General features: G+C 38.8%; 1 protein-coding gene across 1 annotated transcript in view; it reads right to left on the bottom strand.

The window, feature by feature from the left end:
• Window positions 1-3,947: 3,947 nt before the first annotated feature.
• The window catches only part of actn2b (actinin, alpha 2b), a 38,091-nt gene continuing 16,382 nt past the window's right edge, over window positions 3,948-25,656 (bottom strand). The window contains exons 7-21 of the mRNA XM_036594155.1: window positions 24,452-24,533; window positions 22,059-22,144; window positions 21,872-21,964; window positions 20,849-21,079; window positions 20,039-20,186; window positions 18,595-18,745; window positions 13,709-13,817; window positions 12,263-12,403; window positions 11,434-11,616; window positions 10,913-11,047; window positions 9,730-9,909; window positions 9,469-9,615; window positions 7,643-7,708; window positions 4,664-4,822; window positions 3,948-4,106 (exon numbers count right to left, since the gene is read on the bottom strand). Of these exons, the coding sequence (XP_036450048.1) occupies window positions 3,948-4,106; window positions 4,664-4,822; window positions 7,643-7,708; window positions 9,469-9,615; window positions 9,730-9,909; window positions 10,913-11,047; window positions 11,434-11,616; window positions 12,263-12,403; window positions 13,709-13,817; window positions 18,595-18,745; window positions 20,039-20,186; window positions 20,849-21,079; window positions 21,872-21,964; window positions 22,059-22,144; window positions 24,452-24,533 (2,070 nt within the window). The remainder of the gene's footprint in view (window positions 4,107-4,663; window positions 4,823-7,642; window positions 7,709-9,468; window positions 9,616-9,729; window positions 9,910-10,912; window positions 11,048-11,433; window positions 11,617-12,262; window positions 12,404-13,708; window positions 13,818-18,594; window positions 18,746-20,038; window positions 20,187-20,848; window positions 21,080-21,871; window positions 21,965-22,058; window positions 22,145-24,451; window positions 24,534-25,656) is intronic.

Below are 25,656 nucleotides of genomic sequence, written 5' to 3'. Positions count from 1 at the left end.
AGAATATTCAAGCAACATTATTCCATAATAAGGTGAATTTAGAACCATTTGAAATAGACGAATCCTCATACACTCTAAACTTGTTTTAGGGCCACTGCTAATAAAAATAAAAATAGTAGACTCGAGAATAAAGTCGTAGTATTTCGAGAATAAAGTCATAATATTTCAAGAAAAAAGTCATACTATTTTGAGAAAAAAAAGTTGTAATATTTCAAGAGGAAAAGTCGTAGAATTACAACATTAAAGTGGCATTAATGCCAGGAAGGATCACAAAGGCTTTGCAAAGGGAAGGCAGCACCTCCTCGTGTTAAAATGAGGGAGTTGAGGAGTTGGTGGAGTTATACTTTCATATAAGACTTTCATATGAGACTTAGAAAGAAAGTCTCCCTGTCTCTCCTGGTACATCAGCACCAGCCTGTTATTAGTATAAGAACCAGCTGAAACGGCTGAGCAGGAAACTGTGTTTATTCAGAATAAGGAGCCAGATGGAGGAAACTATCTGTCTGTTTTGCTGAAGGAGAATCTCAGGCAGGGTCGTCTACACTGCTGTCGGGGCTACATCTCCGCGCCATTCAAAGAGGGCATGAAGTTTCACAGATAGTGAGAATGATAATCAAAATGATCGATCCACAAGCAGACAGGAGTGAGTGGGACTCTGGCGCCAGTACAGCAACCGAGACCCCAACGCGTTATGGCAGCCCCCCTACCGTTAGCCCACTTTATCCTTCAAATTTTTTCTCAAAATATTATGACTTTATTCTCAAAATATTGCAACTTTATTCTCGAAGTCTACTGTTTTCATTTTTAATTAACAGTTCTTTGCAGTGTTATTTTTGGAGGAGGTAGGCCTGATTAGGTTTTTAATAGGAATTGGCTTGTTCCTGTAGGACACCTTTAGATCTCATTAGGAAACCATCAGAGGCATCTGGAATCGGTCCCAGAACACCTGTTAAACCATTAGAATCCTTTACACTGTGATATCAGCCCTTCAGGAAAACACAGAATACCATTAGTGACTATAGGGCACCAAACTTTTAAGGTTATAAGACCTTTGGTGACCACAAAATTATTTCCATCCTCTTTCAGAATGAGAAACTTTGGTGTTAGTCTGTACAAAAGTGGAAACAGCTAAAATTCAAATAAGATACTGCTATCTTTATTTTTTTGTTTCCCTTCGATTTCTAAGCTAAGTGCATTATAAAGTTATCAGCATCCATGCAATCAATTCTTAAGGCGCAGATTTAACTTAATGTAGTTTTTAATATATGCACTCTCTGTGAAGAAGACCTAGAATCATTAGAACATCTGTTTTACTCAAGCTGTCTACAAGGTTTTGCAAAGATCTGGACATACGAATGATCGGACGGAGTATAAATTCATTAAATATGGCATTTTCATTCTTAAGGAAATATTACAATTTTGGCTAAATATTTCATACATGAATGCAGAATTTTTGGAAATTCTCCCAGTTGGTTAGCATTCTCTTTTCATTTTAAAAAATGAATGCCTGCTTTCTTCCCTCACAAACTGAGGGGATTCAATTCCAACACGAATTGAATCAATTGTTGCTGTGGTTTATTAAGGGTCCTTTTTGAAATGGATTTGTAAAAGCCTCTTTCACGCTGCTTGAAACTACTTGAATTTTTATCAAAACTTATCAACGTTCTATTAATCTCACCTTTGATCCAGGAATACCAGGTCCACTTTCTTTTTAGATGTCGATCCAAAACTCAGAACTCAGCACAACTCGTACAACTCATTTCAAATGCATTCATATACAATGAAAATTCAAAAGTACATATAAACAGAGCTGTTTAAACTTTCTGACTTGAAACAAAAACGTCGTGATGATGCAGTGAATCAGTGTCAAACTGGGGACCTTCCAGGCCAAAGTGCTGTGGAGATCAGTGTTTACCTCATCTAACGCTCTCAATTCAGTTCATGAAGGCCTGGCTAATTAGCTGATGAGCTGAATCAGGTGTGCTTAATGAGGCAGTGAGCTGAAGTCTGCAGAGTTCTGGCCCACGAGGACTGGAGCCTGACACATGTGCACTAAATGAAATTGAGTTGAAGTTGTGCAGTCGTATGTTTGTTGATTTGACCATAGGAAGTTTGTTGAAGTGACCATAAGTTAACACATTCTCTACAGAAAACACACTTCTGCACATTGTAATACATAGATGCTGTTTATTTGCTGAATTTAACATACTGGGGAAAAACGTGGCCTGTGAAAAAGTTATGGCACATTTTATATTTTATGTCATTTTATATCTTTATCTTTTTCCAATATGTCAGCAAATTAATAGAAATTGTATATTAAATTCTACAGAAAAGTGTCATATTTAGATATGTTTACTGTAGAGGATATGTTAACGTATTTTTACTAAGAAGATTAACAATGCATGTCATTTGACCTGGGGTGTTCAGACTTTTGTATATGACTCTATATACTAGACCAGGGGTCGACAACAAGTGGCTCTTTTAATGCCCTCTTGTGGCTCCACAGTAGAATTAGATTTTTAGGTAAAAATAAAATAATCATCATTTGCAGTAACATAATGTTTTGCTGAGCCTTGTAACACAAAGGTCAAACAATAAATGGTTCTAAATGCTGGAGTTAATTCATAAATGGTCTTAAACGCTGCTAATTCACCCTTTAACACTAAAGGTTAGTGCACGGTCTGCTGGTCACATAGCAACGTAGACAACAATCTCGCCGTTACATTCTGGTGCCTCAGGCACCATTTAAGGTGGAGCAAGAAAATTAGAATAAGAAGCTGGCGAATGAGAAGCGACTTTAGCCTTGTAAAAAGTAGATTGTTGAGAAACATTTTACAAGAAACTGTTCTACTGTTGCAGAAAAGTTTCCCGCCAGAGATGTGAGAAAAGCAGCTGTAGCTAAGCTAAAGCTTAAAGCAGAGCAAAGTAAGTCTGCGTTTTCATTGATACTATATTTGTTAGTCTACACTAAGTCATTAGCACATACTGAGACATATTTACAGCCAAGATGGTAAAATCTTACTTGAAATGAACATAAAATGTTGTGGCTCCCAAAGTGGTTAGATTTTTGTTGAAAGGACAAAATGGCTCTTCTTAGCATTTGGATTTGTGAATTTATTGCCAATTATAAGCTTTTAAATCTTTTTTATCACTCAAGTAATTAAGAAATAATGTAAGTTTGCATTAGTTTATATTTCTAAGAAATATGTCTGTAGATAAAAGGCAGATTTTTCAGTGGAATTTGAAGGGACTTAGGCGTTCATGTAATACAGTAACTGTCTAATATAAAACCGAACTCCACACCAGCGCGTAGTCTTTACTGTTTTATTTCACACTGATAAATGGTGTCCAACTGTAAATTATTTCCATCTACAGCACAGTGCTTTAGTGAAACTGCTGAAATAAAGTCTTTACTACGTTGTTATACAAACAAAAACCATGGTTAAATGTCCTGTTCCAACATTGTGAGTCTATTTCAAACTCATGAGAAATAAATCGAGGATTATAAAGACTAGATTTTCACATTAACTGCTAAAACTGTAGAACTACAGAGATGCATGTGTAGCATTAGAGCAGTACATTCAGCACTGATTTGTGTTCAGCTTAAATTTCATCACTGGAAATAAAGGTGTAAGTGTGGCACAAAGAAAGAGAAAAACATTCTGGATATTTGTTGAAAACAGTGAACCTAATGGACATATTTCTTTACACAGGTTTCTCCAAAATCTGATCTGAAATTTTTAAATATTAAAAAGTTTTTCAAATTCCGTGTCCTCTGTCCTAATTCATTAAGATGTTTTGCATTCTGCAATTCAGCTCCACATAGTTTTCACATCATTATTTTTTATTACAGTTTACATGATTTAACTTATGGACCATTCATTGGGTGCGGGAGGTTGGGCGAGGTGGGGGTGTCAATCATGGGACAAACTCAAGCAGCGGTCAGGTTAAAGGTCACTCTCTCCGTAGAGGGCGGTGGAGAAGGCGGTATAGTCCAGGGCTCCCGGGACGGCCCCAGGACCGGTGTAGGGCGGCATTCTGGAGATGCAGTACTCAGCCTGGTCCCGGGGCAGCTCTCTCCTCAGCTCATCTATCAGGATATATGGCTGGAGGAAAAAGAAACGACAGCAAAAATACTGTTGATTACAGCTCTCAATGTCTGTACATCCACCACATGTTCAATATCTGCTACCAGCCAATATGAATATTTGTGACTGATATGGATTAATATCAATGATATTGAAAAAAGAATGTCAAGTTTTGTTGATTTTCTAAGTGGAAATATGTTTAAACATCCTCTACAGAGAACACAGTTAATTTGGCATAAATTTTACTGCACAATTTTTATTTACATTTATAATTTATGGTCCATAATTAAAGAAATTGTAATAAAATTATATGAGAATTAAGCGCATAAACAGTAATTGTATATTATAAGGTGCAGAAGTGTGTTAACAACCTTTGGAGGGTGTGTTTACTTATTTATGCTTAGAAAATCAACAAAACATGGAACCAGAGCTGCCCAAAGTTTTGCACATGACTGTATTATAACCATTACCTACACATTATTGGTGTAATATTATTGACAGTACTGACTCCAAGCTTTTGCAGTATACGTGAAGCAAATTTTGTAAAACAGTATTACACACAGACACACACTCACCTTGTCTGCAGCAAGGATCCTGAAGGAAGCGACGACCTGCTCGGACGTGTCAGTGTCCGCGGTCTCTCTGGTCATGAAGTCGATGAAAGACTGGAAAGTCACGACCCCCGTCGCGTTCGGGTCAACCAGCATCATGATCCGGGCAAACTCCACCTCGCCCTGACACACACACACACAGATACACACACACACACACACACACACACACACACACACAGATACACACACACACACACACACACAGATATACATTAGAGATTAATTTTGTGTTCAAAATATCAATATGGCACTCTATCATGGTCAATTTACTTCTACACAGTGTGTGTATGTGTGAGTGAAACATACTGTGTTCAAGTCTGAGAGAGCGACATTTGACAGCATTCAGCGTGTGGTAAACGTGTCTAATTGTTAGTGTTTACTCTTTTATTCTAAGTTGGACGTTTTGGCTCATGTTATGGTAGGGAAGAGCCAAAACACGTCCACCTTATAATAAAAGGAAACGGAAAACTTAGTTTAGTTTTTTGTTGTGTAGGGGCGTCTGTGTACTCCTTCAGTTTCAGCTTAGTCAGGCTAGAGGTGGGTGATACGGCAAAAATATAATATTGCGATACTTAAAGAAATTTGCACGATACACAACTGGCCACAATATTTTTCAGACATCGGATCAGGAACAGAAAAAAGAACCAGGAGTGGTACATTTTAAAAAATACTATCAAAAACACTTTTTTTTTGTATTCAGTAATTTGCACACTGTGTTGCACTAAATCAAATTAAATCAAGCTAATTTTGTCCTCTTTAGAATGAAACCTGCAGTTGGTCAGTGTTCTACAAGCACTAATAATATCCACGATATATTCAGAAAAGCATATTGTATTGTACTGTGACATAATTTATCACAATAATGATATATATTGTCATATTGCCCAGCCTACATCAGGAGATTATGTAATAACTGTAACAGACCTACTTTAATAACTGTTGTTAAGGCCTTTAGAATCCTTGAGCTAGTTTCACATTCACAGACGTGGGTTAGTTCACAGCTGTAGTGACTTATCCGTTTGTAGCTGCTGCGATTAGTGCTTAGCCGTTAGCATTTGGGGTATGTCTTTGTAGAGCTTGTTGTAGCGCTGTTATAAAGGATGATGTTACTTTGCTATATGTGATCTGTGGCAAAACCACCAACGAACCTGAGTTCACTGCATCTTTTGAGTTTTATTTGCAATGTTGATAATCGTGTAATAGTGATAAATTAAAAAAAAAAAGTTTCCTTTGGGGACTATTTTGCCCTGCATGTACCTCTCCACCATGAATAGACGTTATAAAACACATTTTAGGCTAAAACTTTCCCATAAAACAATGTCTCAGACATCAGGCGTTTAGAGCCACTGAACTCAGATTAGGGCTGAATGACTTGGGGGAAATATGGAATTGTGATTTTGCTGACCAATATCGTGATTTAAATGCAGTAATGTTTTTTTTGCCCAAGAAGAGCAGAACATCCACTTCATCAGTGTAATGTTGGACCTTACATTTACAGCAGACGCTCTTATCCAGAGCGACTTACAATTTGATCATTTTACACAGGTAGGCGAAGGTAGTGTTAGGAGTCTTGCCCAAGGATTCTTATTGGTATAGTGCAGGGTGCTTACCCAGGTGGGGTTTGAACCCCAGTCTACAGCATAGAAGGCAGAGGTGTTACACACTGCACTATACCAACCACAACCACACACTTTTTCTGGGATGAAGTTTGAACGCTGAGTGCATCAGACTACCAGTTAGTTGTGATGGTTGTGATGTCACATATACAGAACATGGGTGTTTTGCTGCTTCTGACTGGTCTAAAGGCCTCAGCAGACTCTTGCGGAGACGGTGTTCGCCTGGCTTCAGCAAACAAAGTGATGTAATAGCGGAGAACACGTACAACCGCAGACGTTGCACGGAGGCTTAGTTTGCCTTGTTGCACACATGGCAGCAGGGTGAACTCTGTGGATGAAGACACTACGCGTGAAAGCCTCCGATTGGTCATTAAAAAAGAGGCGTGCCATGAAACAAAGATGGACAACTTTGAGAAGATTCAGCTTTGGCAGACACACTAATGTTTCACTGTGAAACATTTGTGAAATAAACAATGAATATTTCCTAAATGTAGGATGTTAAGTCTGTTATTCAGTAATACTAACTAGTACTTAGCACCAAAACATACAGGTTATCTTATATTTAGGTTCACAAGAGGACGAGGCTGAAGTTGGCTTTCTCTTCAACAGCTTCTTGTTCAATTTTCCCGCTCCACCTTAAATGGTGGCAGCATTATGAACCCAAACGTCACCATAGTTAGAACTGTGAAAGAACCGTTTTCCAGCAGTCATGAAACTTTTCATAAAATGTCATAGCGTCACGTGGAGCATCCGCGACAGGCGACACGTAACCGCAGAAAGCATGCGGCTTCGCACAACCGTCAAGAATTTTGTTTCGCAAGACGTATGCTGAGGCCTATACTCATCTTCAGGCAGCTTACAAACTCTGTGTTATTAGTTTACATTTTTTTTCCATTTAAAACTTATGACAACATTGTTGATAATGTATTATATATTATAAACTGCAGCTCTTGCGATTTGAAAATTGTATTCAAATTGCGCTTTCGATACAAAAACGATTAATCTTTCAGCTCAGCATATGTCTGGTTCCTATCACCACCACTGTGAACAACTAAGTTTCTCTAGAATGGAGTACTTTGCATCAAAACAACCTGACTTTATTTGCAAGGTAATGATTGAATTATGTAGAAATTTTGAAAAATCAGTGGAATTCCCCTTTAAGTCACGTGTGTCCAAACGTTTGACTGGCTAGTAAACAAATTCCCCCACTAGGTCTCATTTGTGAGCAGAAACCGCATTATCTAGTGAAATACTCCACTGAACATATCTAAATAGTAGTAGTAGTAGGCCCTGTTAGACTGGACTGTGGCAGTCAGCCCCTTACCAGGTCGTAGCCCATGGAGATGAGACAGGCCCTAAAGTCATCGGTGTCCATCGCTCCGTTCTTCTTCTGTACCGTCAGGGTCAAAGGGCACACATTTATGCACACAGGGGTACATATGCAGAGATAGACATGAACAGAAACACATAAACACCAAATCACAGAAAACAGAACGTATAAATTAACCAATTTCAACACAATAATTCCTGAAGGCATTAGCCATTAATCATGAAAGCTACTGTAATTAAAGCTGCACATGTTAACTGTACTAACATTCTAACGCAGCACAATAACCTAGTAAATGATGGGCCTTTCAATAATGCAGTCAGAAAACTTGAATAAACATTTCTAAAATGTGACGGCTGTACAGACAACTATACTCTTGGTAATCTGTACTACAACTGTTTATTAACTGCAATTAAACCATAAAGAATAAAGAAATAAATTGCAAAATATTTCTCTCACATACAAATATTACATGCCCATATAAAAAGTTATAAAAATAAGAATGTGATTATGTGCGATGATCAATATTATTTGGTAGAATTATTTCTTAGTCTTAGCTATGGATAAAATTTACTGCAATATTATCGTTTACTCTTTCAGTCGGTATTCAAAACTGTTTTTGGTTTGAGCTGAACTTGCGTCTTTGGGAATTGTGTGAAATTGTAAAAATTTCACTGACCACGTTTACATGCAGCCTAATAATCCGTTAATACTCCAACTAATAACTCAATTGGAATAGAATATGTCCATGTAAACACCTCAATCAGAATAGACTGGTCTGATTGAGGCCATTCGGAATATAATTTATATCCGACTAAACGAGGTGGGTAATCCTGTCAATAATCCATTAAATAGAAGAATAATAACCATGTTAACGCCTGTATCTGATTACATTCCCAATCAGAAAGTTTAAGTATGTTCTGATCATGTGCATCGTGTCATAGTGAAAGTTTACTGCGTTCAACATGGCGGAGCAGAAACTGGTCTGCAGAGGAGACGAAGTTTATGCTCTGATCTTTAAAAGACGGCGGTGGGACGGGAGTCCAGCTTATGTGTCTCAGAACATGACGTCTTCCTCTCTGCCTTCTTTAATAAGGACATGTGAAGGTTTTCCTGAGTCTGACATCATTTTAAGGTAATTAAAAACACAAACACTGCTCACTGCTGCTCATCTCACTCTGACTGGACTCACGTGATGCTGGTTGTCATGGTAACGTCTACACTAAGCGGTTCTCTACGTATGCACATCATTTTGGAACAGATTGCTTGTAGTGAGCATGTAAACTGAGAGCGTCCTGCTTGATTAGTAACTGTATGATCTGAACTGGTGAACGTGTCTTCTTAGCTACATGTATCAAACCATGATTGTGGCATTTCTGTAACAGTTTTTCTGTTCAGTTTTTTTACTGCCATCATCAAAGTTGAAAATAAATAGGTAAATAGGTCTGATGAACTCTGAAGTTCTGAAGCGTTAAACAATGCACAGTCAGTATTTACTATCAGCATGAGTAAATCAGAATGTGCTTCATAATAATAAAGTATTTTGAGCTTTGAGAGGGAAGCTCCTATAATAATAACGTCGCATATGCGCAAAAGAGGAGCTCCGCTCCCTTTCCTCTTATTATAGGTGCTAAAAAGCCTTAGAAAATCAGAACAGTCACTTTTGCAACGGCACAAAATATTAGTAAATCTGAACTTCAAAATACGGGTTTATTTCTCAGTTATAAATATTGAGACCTCACTTATGAGCTGTAGTTTGTTGTAGTTGTAGTTCTTGAATTTGTAGTTGTAGTAGGGCTTAAAGACTGATCTGAGCACAGTACCCGGTCGAAGTGGTTAAAGGAGGAGCGGAACTCATTCATCTGCTCCTGGCTGATGCCTTTAGCGTCGCGGGTCAGAATCTGAGTCTCGATGTCGTTGATGGTGCGAGCGACGGTCGTCAGGAGCAGCTCCCAACCAACACGGATATGCTGGAGAGAGAGAAACATGGACGGACAGATGTATGGATGAAAGATAAGCACAAAAAAGGTAGTATAGTGTAAACAATCCATCCATTCACCAATCATATGTATTTTAATGTGTACCTCCATGGTGTAGTTGGTGTGTTTGTTGTCAAATATGAGGGACTCCTGGATGAGCTGGTGGTCTCCCTCTAGTTTGTCGATGTTGGGTTTGTAGCTGACGATCACATGCTCGTACTGCTTCAGCTGAGTCATCTGATCCTCTAAAGTACCTCCGATCTCTAGAGAGCAGCGTCCAATCTCCTGTCATATATCATGGACAAAGTACCAGTCAATTTCTATTCACACATAACCAGAGCTGAGCACCTCTGCTCTAGTTCCACCTTAAGACACAGGCAGGGATGGGGAAGGTGTTTTGAGCTGGGAGCGTTGAAATTCTAAGAAGTTGGCTGACATCAGTGCTGCAACATCATATAAAAACAATACAGCAAGTTCTTCAGTCATTTATAGGCTAGAGTACACAACATTTATGCACATTACAATATGCTACATTACATTACACACATTATGCTACAGTGCATGCTGGGGATTGTAGTGCAGTACATTGTCAAACGAGCTAATATAAATAAAAAGTGTAAATAATTTCACAGGCCAGATAAGATTCTGCTACGGGCCTGATTTTTGTTTGACACATGGGATTTAAAGTCTATAATCAATTGGTTTTATTTAGCATAGTACTTTGAATCATGGAATCAACCATTTTATAAGCCAAATATGCTGATGTTCAACGCCAATTTATTATTATTTTTAATCCACTGTAAGCCAAATGTCATGTTGCTTTTACTCAGCACTTTCACTATATTACCATTTAAAGCCACTATAGCTAATAACTTAGTGACTGTTTTCTAGCTCAGTGGTGCCTGGCCCTCAGGGGCCCCCAGACAGTGGACCGTCAAATATGTGGACCGTCTGGGGGGCCCTGAGGACTGGGTTTAGAACCACTGTTCTAGCTAATGCTAAAGCTTCATCCTTGAGGCTTTTTAAATAACCTGTAAGTGTTAAAGACAAATTTGGATTCCATAATTAGTTTTTATTGGACATATTAACTGAATATTTGTTCATTTGTGTAAAAATGTAATTCAGTAAAAAATAATACATTGCTTTCTGGCCAAATTCTGTGAGCAGGACAACCATATGCAGTTGGCAGCAAATTTCTTGCATACCTGTACTTATATTAGTAGTTATATTAACACATGCTGAGTATCCTCAGACAGAAGTGATATGTAGGGTCACGTAAGCCCCCTACCTCCATCCTGGTCTGTATCCAGGGCCCGATAAGGTTGGCCTGAGCAGCAAACTGCCGCCGCAGCCTCTCGTTACCGTGCTGCCGCGCTAACTCCTCCTGCAGAGCGCCATCTCTCTGAGGAACCAGCTTCTTCACCTACAAACACATAGACAGAGCACAGAATAAAACCACACACAGCCACACAGACATTTATGAATGAACAAATGTGTGCAGAAATCATCCAAATCTTGAAACAAGTCAAATAAATAAACAATTCATGAAATGATCCTCATGATCAGAGGAGGTCACGGTTCAGGACTGCATAAAAAATCGACTAATATGTGTCGGAGGAAAAAAGGTACAATATGAAAGTTGTTCAGCAAACAGAAATGTTAAAGAAAAAGTTAAAACAAGGGCAAAAAAAGAGTATAAATTTTTATAATTTTATACAATTTTATACAATGTTATATGATATTACATTCAGGCAGGCTCTGTGTGTGTGTGTGTGTGTGTGTGTGTGTGTGTGTGTGTGTGCGCCCCACCTTTTCCCACTTGCTCAGGATCTCCTCAGGGCTGATGGTGCTGTAGGGGTTGGTGAGGTTGCCATGAATACCGTAACTGTGGAAGATCTTCTGCACTTCCTGCTGGATGCCCAGTATGGCCTGCCTTTCTGCGTCCGCTTCTGGCAGAGTGGACTTAAACTGCTCATGAGCCGCCAATAGACTCTAATCACAGAGAGAAAGAGAGAGAGAGAGAGAGAGAGAGAGAGAAAGAGAGAGAGAGAGAGAGATGCAAATAAAGATGAGAGAACGTTTAGAAACCTTCTTGGAATTTTTACTTACTATGTTGAAATAATAATAATGACTTATTTTCTCCAAATTTTGACTTTTTATGTCAATATAATCACATATGTTTATTAGAATTTTGACCTACTATGTCAAAACAATGACTTATTTTTACAAAATATTGACCTAATATGTTGAAGTAATCACTTATCTTTCCAAAATAACAACTTTCTTTCTTGAAATTTATGAACTCATTATTTCAACATGTGTGTTAGACTATTGTCCTAATAACTTAAAATCTCAAAATCAAAATATTGAGAAAATTATTATTTTAAAACACTCAGTTAACATTTTCAGAAAATTTGTGATTATTTTAATATACTAAGCCAACATTTTTAGAAAATAAATCATTATTTTGAGATACTAAGTCAAACTTTTTGACATGTTTTCTGAATGCTGCCATTACCTGGCGGGAACAGGCTTTCTGTACACTCTACCATTCAAAGGTATTTGGGGAACAAAAATGTAACTAATATACAATAATAATACACTGTAAATATCTATTAGTGTGCATGTGTGTCTGTACCTGGACCTCCTCGATGGTGTGCACTATGAACATGTCCTGCAGGTCCTCCATGGCTCCCTCCAGCCAGCTGTTGAAGGGAGCTGATCTCTTCGCATACTCGAGGAACAGCTGCTCCACCGTCTCCAGCAGCTTCTCGGTCCTCTAATAACACACAGACAGGAACATGGACACACTTCCACATCAGTGTGTGAGAGATAACAGGCACTTACTGCACTTATTATAGTTATGGAAACATAAGAGATCAGCTGAATAAATAAATAAATTATTTTATGGATACAGCCGTTTAAATTAATAGTCTGGCAAAAAATCTGAAACAAGCCTGGTGGTGGAAGTTTATACTCCCTCCACATGTCTGTAAAGTGCTAACTGGTGGTGTATGAGCTTCCACCACTTGTTAGCAACATTAGCCTTGTAGCTCCAGCACCAAACTAAAGACGCAAACTTGAGATACCAAATATGTTTTGGCTAACAGACTAAATTTGTGGTAAAGAGATAATTATGTAAATTGTTGTTATTTTCTTGGTTGATTTGTTATTTTTATTGTTATCACCAAAAAATGTATTGGTATCATTTATTTGATATATTTTTAATTATTTTACTATTTTATCGTTACTTGCATTGTTTTATATTTTATATTTAATGTTTTATATTTTATCTTTTTCTCACCCTACTTAGTTATTTTATTTTATTTATTTATTTTTCTTACTAAATTTGTAAATAGTTTTATTTAGTTGTTTCGAATTGTTAATCTTATTTGTCTTAAAGTTACTAATTTTTATTTGTCTTATGCACAAATAATATATTTTTTGGTCTTATTTATTTAGTTTTACTACCATAAATTTATATTTTCTCTTTTCAATCCTTTGGGTTGGTATAATTCTTTTGTATAATGCTTTTTTTGTATAATGCTTTGTATGAGGCTACATTGTAAGTGAGGGTCACCCTCAAAAAGAAAGCTGACTGACTGACTGACTGACTGACTGATTGATTGAGTGATTGATTGATTGATTGATCGATTGATTAAAGAGCCCATATCATGGATAGATATATAAACTTTTTTTACATTCATTATTTTTGTGATGTCACACACACACACACACACACATACACACACACACACACACACACACACACACACACACACACATCATTCTGCCTACAGCAGTTTCAGCTACACCTATTCATGCTGAAGTCATAAGAAGTGGTTCAGCCAATGCTTTGTAAATGAGGCACAAAGTAGGACAGCCCCTCAGAACAGAGGTCATTTATTTATGTCAGTCTTAAGGGCAACAAAAACAGCCTCTTTAATTCTAAAAGGTTGTAAAATGGTCACATAAAAAGAATTATGATTGGTTCATAAAACCACTCAAATGTTATATGTAAATAAAAGAAATATGGGCCCTTTAACGTCACACATAACCAGTTTACATCACACACACTGAGTACCTCCAGTGCCTCTCTGCGTTTCTGGGTGAGCGTCCCGAGATGGTCCCAAACATCACAGATACTCTGACACCTCTGATTCACCGCAGCCACATCATGATAGTCCAACTCACTGTAGGGGGCCAAGCAAATACACATACAGAGTGAAACCCAACAGCTCCATTCAGTTCACCTCCTCACCTCTCGCCCTTCTCCTTCTGTGCTGATGAAAGTGCAGCTTAGAGGCAGCGTCATGTCAATTCACGTTTGAGGAAAGGGGTGATCAGTTCTTGTCTAGCAGGGTCTTAGTCCAGCACAGTTTGTTGATTTAGAGCTGTGAAATCACCACTGTGCTGGACTTCGGCACTGCAGGACCAGAACTAGACTGTGCTAGGGTAGTGGACCTGAGGGACACTTTGCTCTCGCCCTAGGAATGGTAACTAGCACTGGTGGGCAGTTAAACCTGCAGTGTTTAAAATTTAGGGGGGCTTTATTAGCAGAAATGGAATATAGTATACAAAACCATGTTTTCATTAGTTTTATATGTGACATTGATGATGGTACAATAGCAGTCGATCTGAAAACAATGTGTTTGAGGACTATTTTGCCTCAAAACAGCCTGCATGTGCACATTCAAGCCACTCTGAATGACTTTGCTTCCATCTTAACAATGCAGATATACTGAAATCAGTGGCATTCTATTATAAGGCGTGCTGGGGCAGTCCGGGGCTGGAGGTCAGGGAACCAGCCCTGTGACCGGAAGGTCGCCAGCTCAATCCTCAACTGCTCCCCGGGTGCTGTGGATAGGGCTGCTCACTGCTCAAGGCAAGTGTGATCACAGCTCCTAGCGTGTATGTGGTGTTTCGTAACTGCATGCAACATGTGGAAGAACGTTTAGTAGCATGGGTTGTGCTTCAGACCCTTTTCCCGAGCGGATGAATCTGATGTTTGTGAATGCATTGAAAGAGAATTCAACGAGAACTCAATCAAAACTTGGTGAAGGACGTGTTTTCCGATGTGAGTGAATGATCTACTATTGTCATCATATCTTCATCAGTATTATGTTGATTTGTAATATGTAAAAACGTAGTAGTGCAACTTCAACTACTGTGAATTATTCTGTATCTACTATGAAACTAATGTAAATTGTGCAGTTTATGAGACTGAGGAACTGAAGACCCACACTCAGACCCTGACGGTTTCTCTGACATGGATTAATCCAATATGCATGATCAAATGTGTATATACAACAACGCTGTTCAGATTTTAAATAATAGGGTGTCCCATTTTTTTGTGTACCATATCTTCGACTGCAGGACAGCGTCTCACCCCAAGAGTGCAGGAAAGAGAACATGCACAGATAACCGACTCTCCTAACCTTTTGACCTCGTTATTAATGAAGCCTTATAAAGCCACATTTTGTAGCTCTGTTTCTGACTGGTGACTGAAATTTACATGATTCATCTGGGTTAAGGGTTACAAATCAATCAAATGTCTAACATGAATATAGCCATTGCCCAACCAAGTAAATGTAAATAAAGCAATTGTGTTGATGTAATATATTTAAATTGTATGCAACTACTTGAAACATGAGTTCTTTGGCATGACGTGAGAACATCAAACCCTTTTTTCCAGTTGGTAAATCACTGTAACGCAAAGCCTGAAGTGGCTTGTTGCTTCTATAAAATGGCAACAACAAAAAATTTGCTAAAACACACATTTTCAATAAAATTGCCAAGTTATACTTAGTGACTACAAAAGTGCAGAGTGATTGCTCAGCTTAAGTAATTCTCAGACAGTTGTTAGGGTGTTGCTAGGCTGTTACTATGGTATTGTACATGGTTGCTAGGTTGTTGCTAGGTGGTTGCTGTGGTTTTCCAGGTGGTTGCTAGTGAGTTGCTAGGTAGTTGCTACGGTATCCTAGCTGGTTGCTAGGATGTTGCTAGGTGGGTTTTATGGTATTGTTATTCCAGGTGGTTACTAGGTTGTTGTTAGGTTGTTGCTGTGTCATACACCTTTCAAGTGGCTGTGTTTTTGGCTAAATCTGCTTTAAGCACAGCTTAAGTAATTCTCAAACAGTTGTTAGGGTGTTGTTAGGCTGTTACTATGGTATTTTGACATGGTTGCTCGGTTGTTGCTAGGTGGTTGCTGTTGTATTCCAGGTGGTTGCTAGTGAGTTGCTAGGTAGTTTCTACGGTATCCTAAATGGTTGCTAGGATGTTGCTAGGTGGGTGTTATGGTATTGTTATTCCAGGTGGTTACTAGGTTGTTGTTAGGTGGTTGCTGTGCTATTCCAGGAGGTTGCTAGGCGATTGCTATGCTATCCCAGGTGTTTTCCTAGAGGTGGCTATGTTTTTACTGTAGTGTTCCAGGTGGTTGCATTGCTTTGCAATGCATAATCACTAATAATCAATTTGTTTGGAGTTTGTTGCCAAGCAACCGTGTAAAGTTACTACTGAAGGAGGACAGAACTTTCTGTCAATCACTGTGTATAGCTGTGAATATCATAATATAGCATTGTTTGATGAGAAAATCTTCTTATACCATGTTTTTGGTCACTAAACGTCATGATAATGCTAATTTCCGCTAGCGTCTCAGTGCGATCACCTGTACTGTGATAGCATTACTCTGACAGTGCCACTCATCGGCTTCCCCACTCTGGGTTAATTACTGCTTAAAGAAGATTTAGCCAAAAACACAGCTACTTGAAAGGTGTACGACATTCAAGTAACACAATTTTACATTTATATATTGCAGTTTTAAAATTAATCATTCAATAAATACTTGAATACAAAGCATAAACACCCGTCAGCTTGGCTTTCATGAGTGGTCAGACAGTTCATGTCGCCAGAGAAAGTTCACAACAATCTAAGACTGAAAAAAATGGTTTGCTTTCAATCCAGCTGTCAGTTTACACAAAATATATAAACATTCCATTAGCCTACATGACACCAGGTCACGTGCAAAAACTGGGTTTTGAGTTTCAGAGCAACTGATTTATTTAGCTCAAACATTTCAACTGATTGGGAATACGCATCACTAATTTCAGTTTAAACTGTATTTGTTTTTATTTCAGGGAGGATGGTCCTCTGTTTCCTCTGCTGGCCTGCAAAGCTTTTCGGGTTTGGCTGGAGCGGTCAGAGAGATTAGCCTCCGACTGAGAGATAGGACAAGTGCAGAAATCACCCTGCAGCTACGGAATGGAGAGGCAGAAAGGTTACAGCTTATCTTTCACTCACAATGTGTGTGTCATTCACTCACACACATACACACACACACACACACACACACACACACACACTTATACCCCCACTCCCAAACACACACACACAGGCTTACAGGGAGATAATGTAAGTTAAAATAGAATACCGGTGACACAGAGCACTGAGAATGCATGTAAGCACACACTGTATATCTGTGTGTGTAATAGATATGAAGTGATTTCATCTTTACAGGTCACCAGGAGGCAAAACATGGCCGGTCAAGCACAAGGGCAAAGAATCAGACACATACAATACTACACTGCGGATACAAAAGGCCTAATCAGGCAGCGACTACCAGCCTCAAAACAGATATAAGAAGGGGTGGGGGGGGTGGGGGTTACGGGGGACATAGCCCACCTACTTTTAACTCTGTTCATATTAAAGTTATCATCTAGTATCACGTAACTGTGATATAATGTGGGGTGATTTACAGACTAGGGATGCACTGATATGGATGATATGAATTGTAGGTTCAGGTAATTCAGATATCCAATATTTTTCAGGTATATCTGCAGATATATATATAAACATTTTTTAAATGCAGATACTGGAACTACATCTACCTGGAGTAATATTTATTTTTGTATTACAAATGCAGTATAATGAATTTAATGCAGATATTTTTGCACAGTACCCTGCTATCAAGTAAACATTGTGCAGTAAGTAAAGCACTACACTGTAATGCACAATCACTGTTTACTTGCTGAATTTAACATATTGCACGTAAAATGAAGCCTGTGCAAAAGTTATGGCACATTTTATATTTTATGTTAAACTCAGCAAATAAATAGAAATTGTGCACTAAAATTTGCAGGAAAATGAAATATTTTAGTGTGCTCCCTGTAGAAGTTTTACGTACCTATTTTCACATTTAAAAAATCAAATAAACATGGAATTCGACCAGGGGTGTTCAAACCTTTGCACATGACTGTAGTTTTGAAATATCAGTCAAATGCTGTCAAAAGTGATGCTCCAAAATGAAAATTCCTGACCGAAACCAAAATTCAGGACACAACTGGATGAGAAATAAAACCAAAAACCGGAAATAAAGTTGTTTTTTTTTGTTTTTGTTAATATGCTTTTATAATAATTTATGCTTTTAAATAAACATACTAAACATAAAAAATACAAGGTAATAAAGAAAGTACATGTTTGTTCTGAACAGCGAAGAAAAAAACAGTATTTTTATTTTAGAATTTAGAATTTCATTTTTATTCACTGTTTCTCATTTTTATTACTATTCTAATTATTTGTTAATGTTAGATTTTGATACTCTGTTGTAGTCCTATTTAATATTTCTGGCAAAAAAAATCCAGCCTTTCTTTCTCTTTCGTACCGGACAGATGCACTGGAACATCAGACACCAAAACACTGGGGCCGAAAATTATCAAAAGCTGCACTTCCAGTTTGCGACTGCTATGATTCTGATATCATCGTGCATCCCTACCACTAAACTAAACAGTTAATAGTAACAGATCCCACTTGTCTAATTAGCTAACATTATCTAATCACAGTCTTATTTAGTTAATTATAATGGCAACAAAAAACAAATTATATCGCAAAATAAGAACAGTGACACTGGAGCAGACTTTGTGCACGTGTGACAGAACAGAGCAGGATGTGGGCAGTGAAGTGTTAGGGTCATACTTGAGTTCCTGTGCGATGGCGGCGATTTGCTCCACTCTGTCCTGATGAGCTGACAGGTCGCTCTCAAACGCCTCATGTTTCCGCAGCAACGCTCGAATTTCCATTAAGGAGGCGGATTCGTAGTCCTTCCGGGTCAAAATCTCCTCTTTACCTGTTACACATGCATATAAAGGAAAGCCTGAACAACACAAAACACAGCAAATGTACATACGATGTCCAAAGTTTGGGGACACCTAACCCGAGTCCCAGCTGATAAAAATAAAAGCCCTTCTTTGAGAATAAAGCAAAAGCTACACATTTAACCTTGCTGTGACGTCAGAACTAATTAGTTGCTCTTGATGCTGAGAAGAAATGGCTGTTTTATGTAAAGAAAACCTGATCACTTCATTGTAAGGTCACAGTGAAAATCAGACAGTACTGTGAAGTCAAGGTGTACCCAGTCTTTTTACGTATTTATTTTTCAACAGATGTTGTAGGACTGGGCAATATAATGATATTTGTCATTATCGTGATAAATTACATTTCAGTATGCTTTTCTTTTTTTGTGGATATTGTCCGTGACTGACCAACTTCATGTAAAACTTGCTGGTCACAGAGTTCTCTTATTTGGGTGACTGTGTGGAAAATAACTGCAGTTAAAAGGTACACCAGGAGTGTGTGGAGTGGGAAGTTGATTTTTAAAGAAAAATAATAAATAATAAATAATAAATTGCAGCACGCTTTTGTCAGGTCATTCTGAGACGAGTCCTAACACTGAAGGGATGCAAGAACAAACACAGTGAAAGCATGTCAGCCGAAGATTAATGTTTGTGAAATAAACATTAACATAATTAACATAATGAGAGTGCAGTCCAGTAAAAGTTGTGGCTGTTGTCTGTTGTCATGTTTAATTTAGCCACAAAACTGTATTCTAGTACGAAAGAATTGAATTGCGAACGTCTGATGCCTGCTGTATTCTCCTCTGAAGCCATTTTGCACTGTTTAAAACGGCACATTTCGCCTGATGAACGAGAGCTGAGACAAGTTTTTCCCAGAGATCTGAAGATGTCCTGTCTGATGTGTGAAATCTGACACTGTGGTGTGATGATGTCAAAAACATACATGCTACAATACAGGTGGCTTTTTGTACAGGCATGATATCTGCCTCCCCTGAGCGAATTCAACCAGCTCAGCTCAACAGCTGTGTCTACAGGACAATCTCATCTATGTTAGGCACAATAAATGTGGTATTATTGCAGGAAATTATTTCAGCCAACATGTATAAAAGTTTTATGTTTATTTGTAGGAATATTAGAGTATTGTGATGGTTTGCACAAAATAAATCAGTAAATAAACAGCAGGTTTTAAAACGGGCAGTAAATGATTACTGTTACTAGGGGCTCTTTTCTGTTTCACTGGGCACAGGCCTGTTACACACACACCCGTTGGGCATTGCTTTACTAACCTGAGGCCCAGGTCTCATGGCTGGTGGCTTTTTGGCGGAATTTCTCAGCCAGGTGGTCGACTCTCTGAAGTCTGCGGATCTCTGTCAGCAGCCACTCCTCGTAACCCTTCTCCGCCTGCTCCAGACCTTGCCACGCACTCGCTATATCCTACACACAACATACAAACAAACCTATACATACACTGGAACTCGTGTACATAGTTATGTGCACCATACACTGTTTTACACTGACGGTAAACAGATTACTCAATACTGCAGACTGACTCAAGTTGTGGTTCTTTTTTTGTACCATGAAAAATAAAACATCACATCATTATTCAGTAATAACTTACAGTTAAACTACAGTTTAGATTGAAATGTTATAAACTAGACACCAAACCATATAAACTAATGGTTTATTCACAATTTAAAATATTTTGGGAACAATGACATTGCAAAAAATTCCTTTCCTACACACTTAAAAAAGGTGGTTCTTCATGGGTTCTTTAGTAACTTTAGAACAATGAGTTCTACATAGAGCCATTTATGCTCAAATGGTTCTTTGCATGGCGAAATGTGTGGTGTGTGTCTGTGTGTGTGTTTGTGTGTGTATGTGTTTGTGTGGTGTGTGTGTGTTTGTGTGTGTGGTGTGTATGTGTTTGTGTGGTGTGTGTGTGTTTGTGTGTGTGGTGTGTATGTGTGTGTTTTTGTGTGTGTTTGTGTGTGTTTGTGTGTGTGTGTGTGTGTGTGTGGTAGTGTGTTTGTGTGTGTGTGTGTGTGTGTGTTGTGTGTGTGTTTGTGTGTGTGTGTGTGTGTTCGTGGGTGTCTCACCGACACCATCTTGCCCTCGGAAGGCATGAACGCAGGCCTGTTACTAATGCGCAGTTTGGTCTGCAGGGTGTTGAAGTTAATCTCCAGCTGGCACTTCTCCTGCACTTTGGGCGGTTTGTGCATGCGGCGGTAATCACGAAAGTCCTCCAGCTTACGCTGCATCAGCGCCATGGTCTTCTCCGACGCGCGGTTCTCCAGCCACGGGGTGGTACGCCTGATCCACTCCAACAGCTGGAGAAGACAAGACAAAAGAGAAGTACATTATGCCTGAGTAGCAAATAAATGTCTTGGCCATTTCCACCTGCTAACTAGGTATCCTCCCATCAGAGGATGCTAACTTGTGAGGGCTAATACGTGCCTCCTCCAACTCACATGAAGCACCACCATGCCACTAAGGCAACATCATTCTACAGCTCAACATGCCTGTAGGAGGACCCTAACAGATGCCCATGTTAGCTAGCACCACACTGAGTGATGGGAGAGGGAGGACCATCCTACCCACCCAGAGAGAGCAAAGACAGTCTCTTGGACTCTTGGCCATGGATGGCGGTAGCATTGGGGGTACTGAAGCCACAATATCTCATCAATGCTTAGAAGAATATTTTTGATAAAATCATGCCGTTCTGTTCCTCAATCAGGTATTACCAGCAAAGGCTTGAATTTGGTAGACGCAGTGGAAGATGTCTAGCCATTCACTCACAGCAGCACCATCCAGCAGGACTGCTGAGTTAGCTTCATCTAGCTGCTTTCAGTGTTCAAATTATAAAGAGTCAAAAAGGCTGTGATTTAAAGAATGCGGCAAAAACAGGCGCTGCAGTGTGACTCCACTTCCTTACATTAGATGTAACACAGATAAGCCAAATAACAAAATTCTCGGTATGCAAAATGCATTTAACTATTACTGATAATTACTGATACTAAATGATATGGATGAATATTGTGATTTTTGGCTATATCGTCCAGCCCTAAAGGACCTTTTTCTTCTGACCATGTAGTGCACAGGCAAAGTGTAGGTGTGTGTACCTCAGAGGCCAGTCTCTCGTACTCCTCCATCAGTTTCTCGTTCTCCTGATTCACCCCCAATACTTTACAGATCCTGTTAGCAGCAGTCTCAGCCTGGAGAGAGAGAGAGATGGATGAATCACAGAGGATTCAGTTGTATGCTGACTGATGTACAGCCACACTGGACACACACATACACTCAATATACCTGCTCTGCTCCAGCGAAAGCATGGTAGAAGCAGGACACATAGGTCATTATGGCTCTCTCATCAGGTTTAGGGGTGTTCACAATGTCTAAAGGAGAGGAGAGGAGAGGAGCGAAGAAAAGAGAAGAGAAGAGAAGAGAAGAGAAGAGAAGAGAAGAGAAGAGTTCAGTACTGGGTTAATACTTAACTCCATGGTTCGAGCCACAAGGCCCTCATCAAAGACTGGACACTGAAAGGAGCTAAGCTACATCACTTAAAACAGATGTGGCTATTCGAACATACAGCTATGCAAACTATCTGATTAGTGTTTGTTGACTTAATCAGATGTTTAAATTGGGCATGTGTAATTTGCAATAAAGAATTAAACAAATCATGTATTTTTTTTGCATTTTCACTGAAAATCACAAGTAGCTTGTACTGCAACAGTTAGGCAGAGCTACCTAACAAAAAAGATGACAGTGTTACATCTCTCTAAAACTGTTTTGTCTCACTCATTCAAACGTGTGGCTATTTGGGCCCCCAGTGTGCATCTGTCTAAGCTTTGGCCCTGTCATCAGGAGATCCATGGCTGGGAGTCCAAGACAGCATGATTGGCTTTGCTGTCTCTAAGTGGGTAGGATGGTCCTCCCACTTCAGCTTGATACTAGCCAATAAAAGCTAACATAACAGAATTAGCAGTTTGTGTTCTCCTCGAAGCATGTTGAGCATGTTGATGTCTGCAAAGATAGGGTGGCACTTCACATGTCTCTGAGGAAGCTGTCCTGGCCTTCACCCTCCCACCGTGTGATAGGCCCTTTGCACATTTCTGCATTTTTTCTGCTGGAAGTACTCGTTATAGGGTAAACGCTGCTTCCATTAAAGCAATGACAATAACAGTGGTGATGAGTAGAGTATGTGCATCTTACTCAAGTTTTCGGGTTTGAAGCAAAAACAAACTTGTCTCAGTTTCAGCGGTTTGTCCGCTGGCCATGAGCAGAGGAAAAATGGGTTTGTGCAGTTAACAAAGGAATAAACTTTGTCATATGGAGGAAAAGAACCTCAGCATTTCACCGCTGCTGACTAACGTTACACTGAATTCGGTTCGTGCCTTAAAGTTACAGACGCTCTCAAAAAAAAACTTTATTTTCTACCTCAAATGCTGTCGGTATCGGAGGGAGCGAGTGAACAACGTCTACAGTGGCACCACGGACCATGACGACAAGGCGCACCCCCTGCTTCATGCCAACTAATTGTTATTGTTAGCAAGTTGTTTCAACATTTCCAGTTAACATGGCTTATCTAGCGTTTTGGTTATAGTTATTTTCTCCTATCCATCGATTTATCACGCTGTAGACATTAGCTGACGTTACTGTACTCTGATAGCTGTGAAGGAATTTTTCCATGAAGCATTTATGTCCTTTATTTAGTTGGGACTCCCACATTGTTGTGCGTCTGGACTCATCCTTGAATTCCAATCTTGGCAACTATGACAAAGATGAAGTGACACACCTTTCTGTGGTGAGCTGAAGTGATACAAACGCCTGTATTTCTTAAGTTAATAACTGTTCTTTGATGTTAATATTAATGTTAATGTTAATGTTCTGTTTCTTGCAAAAAGGGCCTACTGGGGGAGATGTAGCTAGTGAGGGGAATTGGCAGTGACTAAATTGGGAAGAAAATTGAGTAAAACTAAAAAAATCAGACATTCGAATAACAGAAACACCATTCTTATATATTTACAGTCACTAAATGGGATTTGCAGATGGCTTTTCAAGTCAAATAAATGGGGTGGTGTTTATAGAATTATAGCTTCACTCGTACGGTATATTATTTTGCAAATTAGTGGCAAATTGCAAAAAATCTTGAAATAAAAAGCCTGAAAATCTCCCAAAAATGTATAAAATGTAATTATTATATAGCGTTTTTTGCAAGATCTGGGATAGATTACCAATATTTGTCAGGCTCCTTCTGTCAATGTTTTAAAAAAACAGCGTGTTTTGAAAATGTGTTTAAAAGACATATTTCTCTACTTTAGCCTTTTAGTTTTTAGTTTTTATTGTTTCCCCTTGTTTTTACTGAAATGTTTTGTTTACATTTTTGTTAGTTGTTGTATTGTTATTGGACTTTTATTTTTACTTATCTACTTATTTAACTTTAATTAATTCAAAATAATATTAATATATCCCCTTTTCTGTTGCTTTGACTTTTTTCCTTGTTTAATTTGCATTGTAAAGCACTTTGAGCTGCATTTTTAATGTATAAAAGGTGCTATATAAATAACGATTATTATTATTACTATTACATTATTATTTCACACTTTGCACAGTCCAGATGGTTTTGTTATGCCAGAAATAAAAGACAACTTCCCCAAATTAGAGATGGTATTATTTACTTTTTAGAAGCAATAAAGTCTCACCTTCTGCATCCAGCATTTTAGGGATGTCGAGATGCTTCTCAGCGATGTCAAACGCCAGATTCAGATTACCAAGAGCATCGTCCTGCAGGAGCGACAACAAACCGAATACAGTCTAATTAGCAGATGGCTACAGCGCAGGTCTTACCAATCTGACAGATGTTTTTTTAATCAATAATTGATAAAACCAAGTATTACTGGCTAAGAAGTAAATTTTCTAGCCATATTCAGACATTCTTAGACCTTAAATTGACACCACTGATCTAAAGCCACTGATCCAAAGTAGCTTCATGAGTCTGATGTATGTGTGTCTATACTGAGTGACTGCACCTGTGTGTGTGTGTGTGTGTGTGTGTGTGTGTTGGGGGCCCTGGGGTCAGCATGTATTGTTCTCTGTGTGACAGTAAAAAGCTACAGAGCGGGAAGCGGTCAGCTGCAGCAGATCCAGAGGGCCCAGGGGCTTCCTGATGGCCCATGCCTAACCCGAGGGCACCGAGCCTGAGCTAAAAACCTCAGGATTACCCCTTACCAGCTTACCTGGAGCCAACTGCAACAGCTGAGAGGGATGAGGGATCTGTGTATATGTGTGTGTCTGTGTACATGCCACTCCATTCTGTTCACTCCGCTAAACCGACTGACCCGGCCATTCTAAATAAATCCTTAAACTTCAGTGCCTAATTAAATCCCTGACAAACGTCCAGCTCCACCCGCCCAGTCACTAAGATCCAGTCTAAACTCACCAAACATCATCACACATTGTCTGTATATAGCATTGCTGCTGTAAAATGCATTCATTTATTTAATTGTCAGGCAAAGGAGCCAAATAACTGAACAAAAAGAAGTTTCCAGAGGTTCAATAAAAGCTACAGGACCTGGTAGACACCAAAACTGTCCAATACAGAGCATATAAAGCTTTCATCTTTGAGAGAGAGGAGAAAATCAAGCTGCTTCAGATCTGAAAAATACACAGTAAATAGTTCTGAGCAACTTCACAAGTTTAAAATAATTAGCAGGAAGGCTGAAAAAAATTAGATGTGTAAAAATAAGTGTTGATTGAAATAACTCAAATTTTTAAGGCAGTTTGAACACTAAATTTTATATAGTGTATAAACTGACCAGTGTGATCAGATTTATCAGATTTTATGGAAAGAATATATGAAAATGAACTTATATTCTGTCCAAATAAACCAAAGATGGCATCACTTTGG

Source organism: Colossoma macropomum, unplaced genomic scaffold (genome assembly GCF_904425465.1).
Source record: "Colossoma macropomum unplaced genomic scaffold, Colossoma_macropomum, whole genome shotgun sequence".
NCBI lineage: Eukaryota > Metazoa > Chordata > Actinopteri > Characiformes > Serrasalmidae > Colossoma > Colossoma macropomum.
This window is presented reverse-complemented; position numbering and strand designations above follow the sequence as displayed.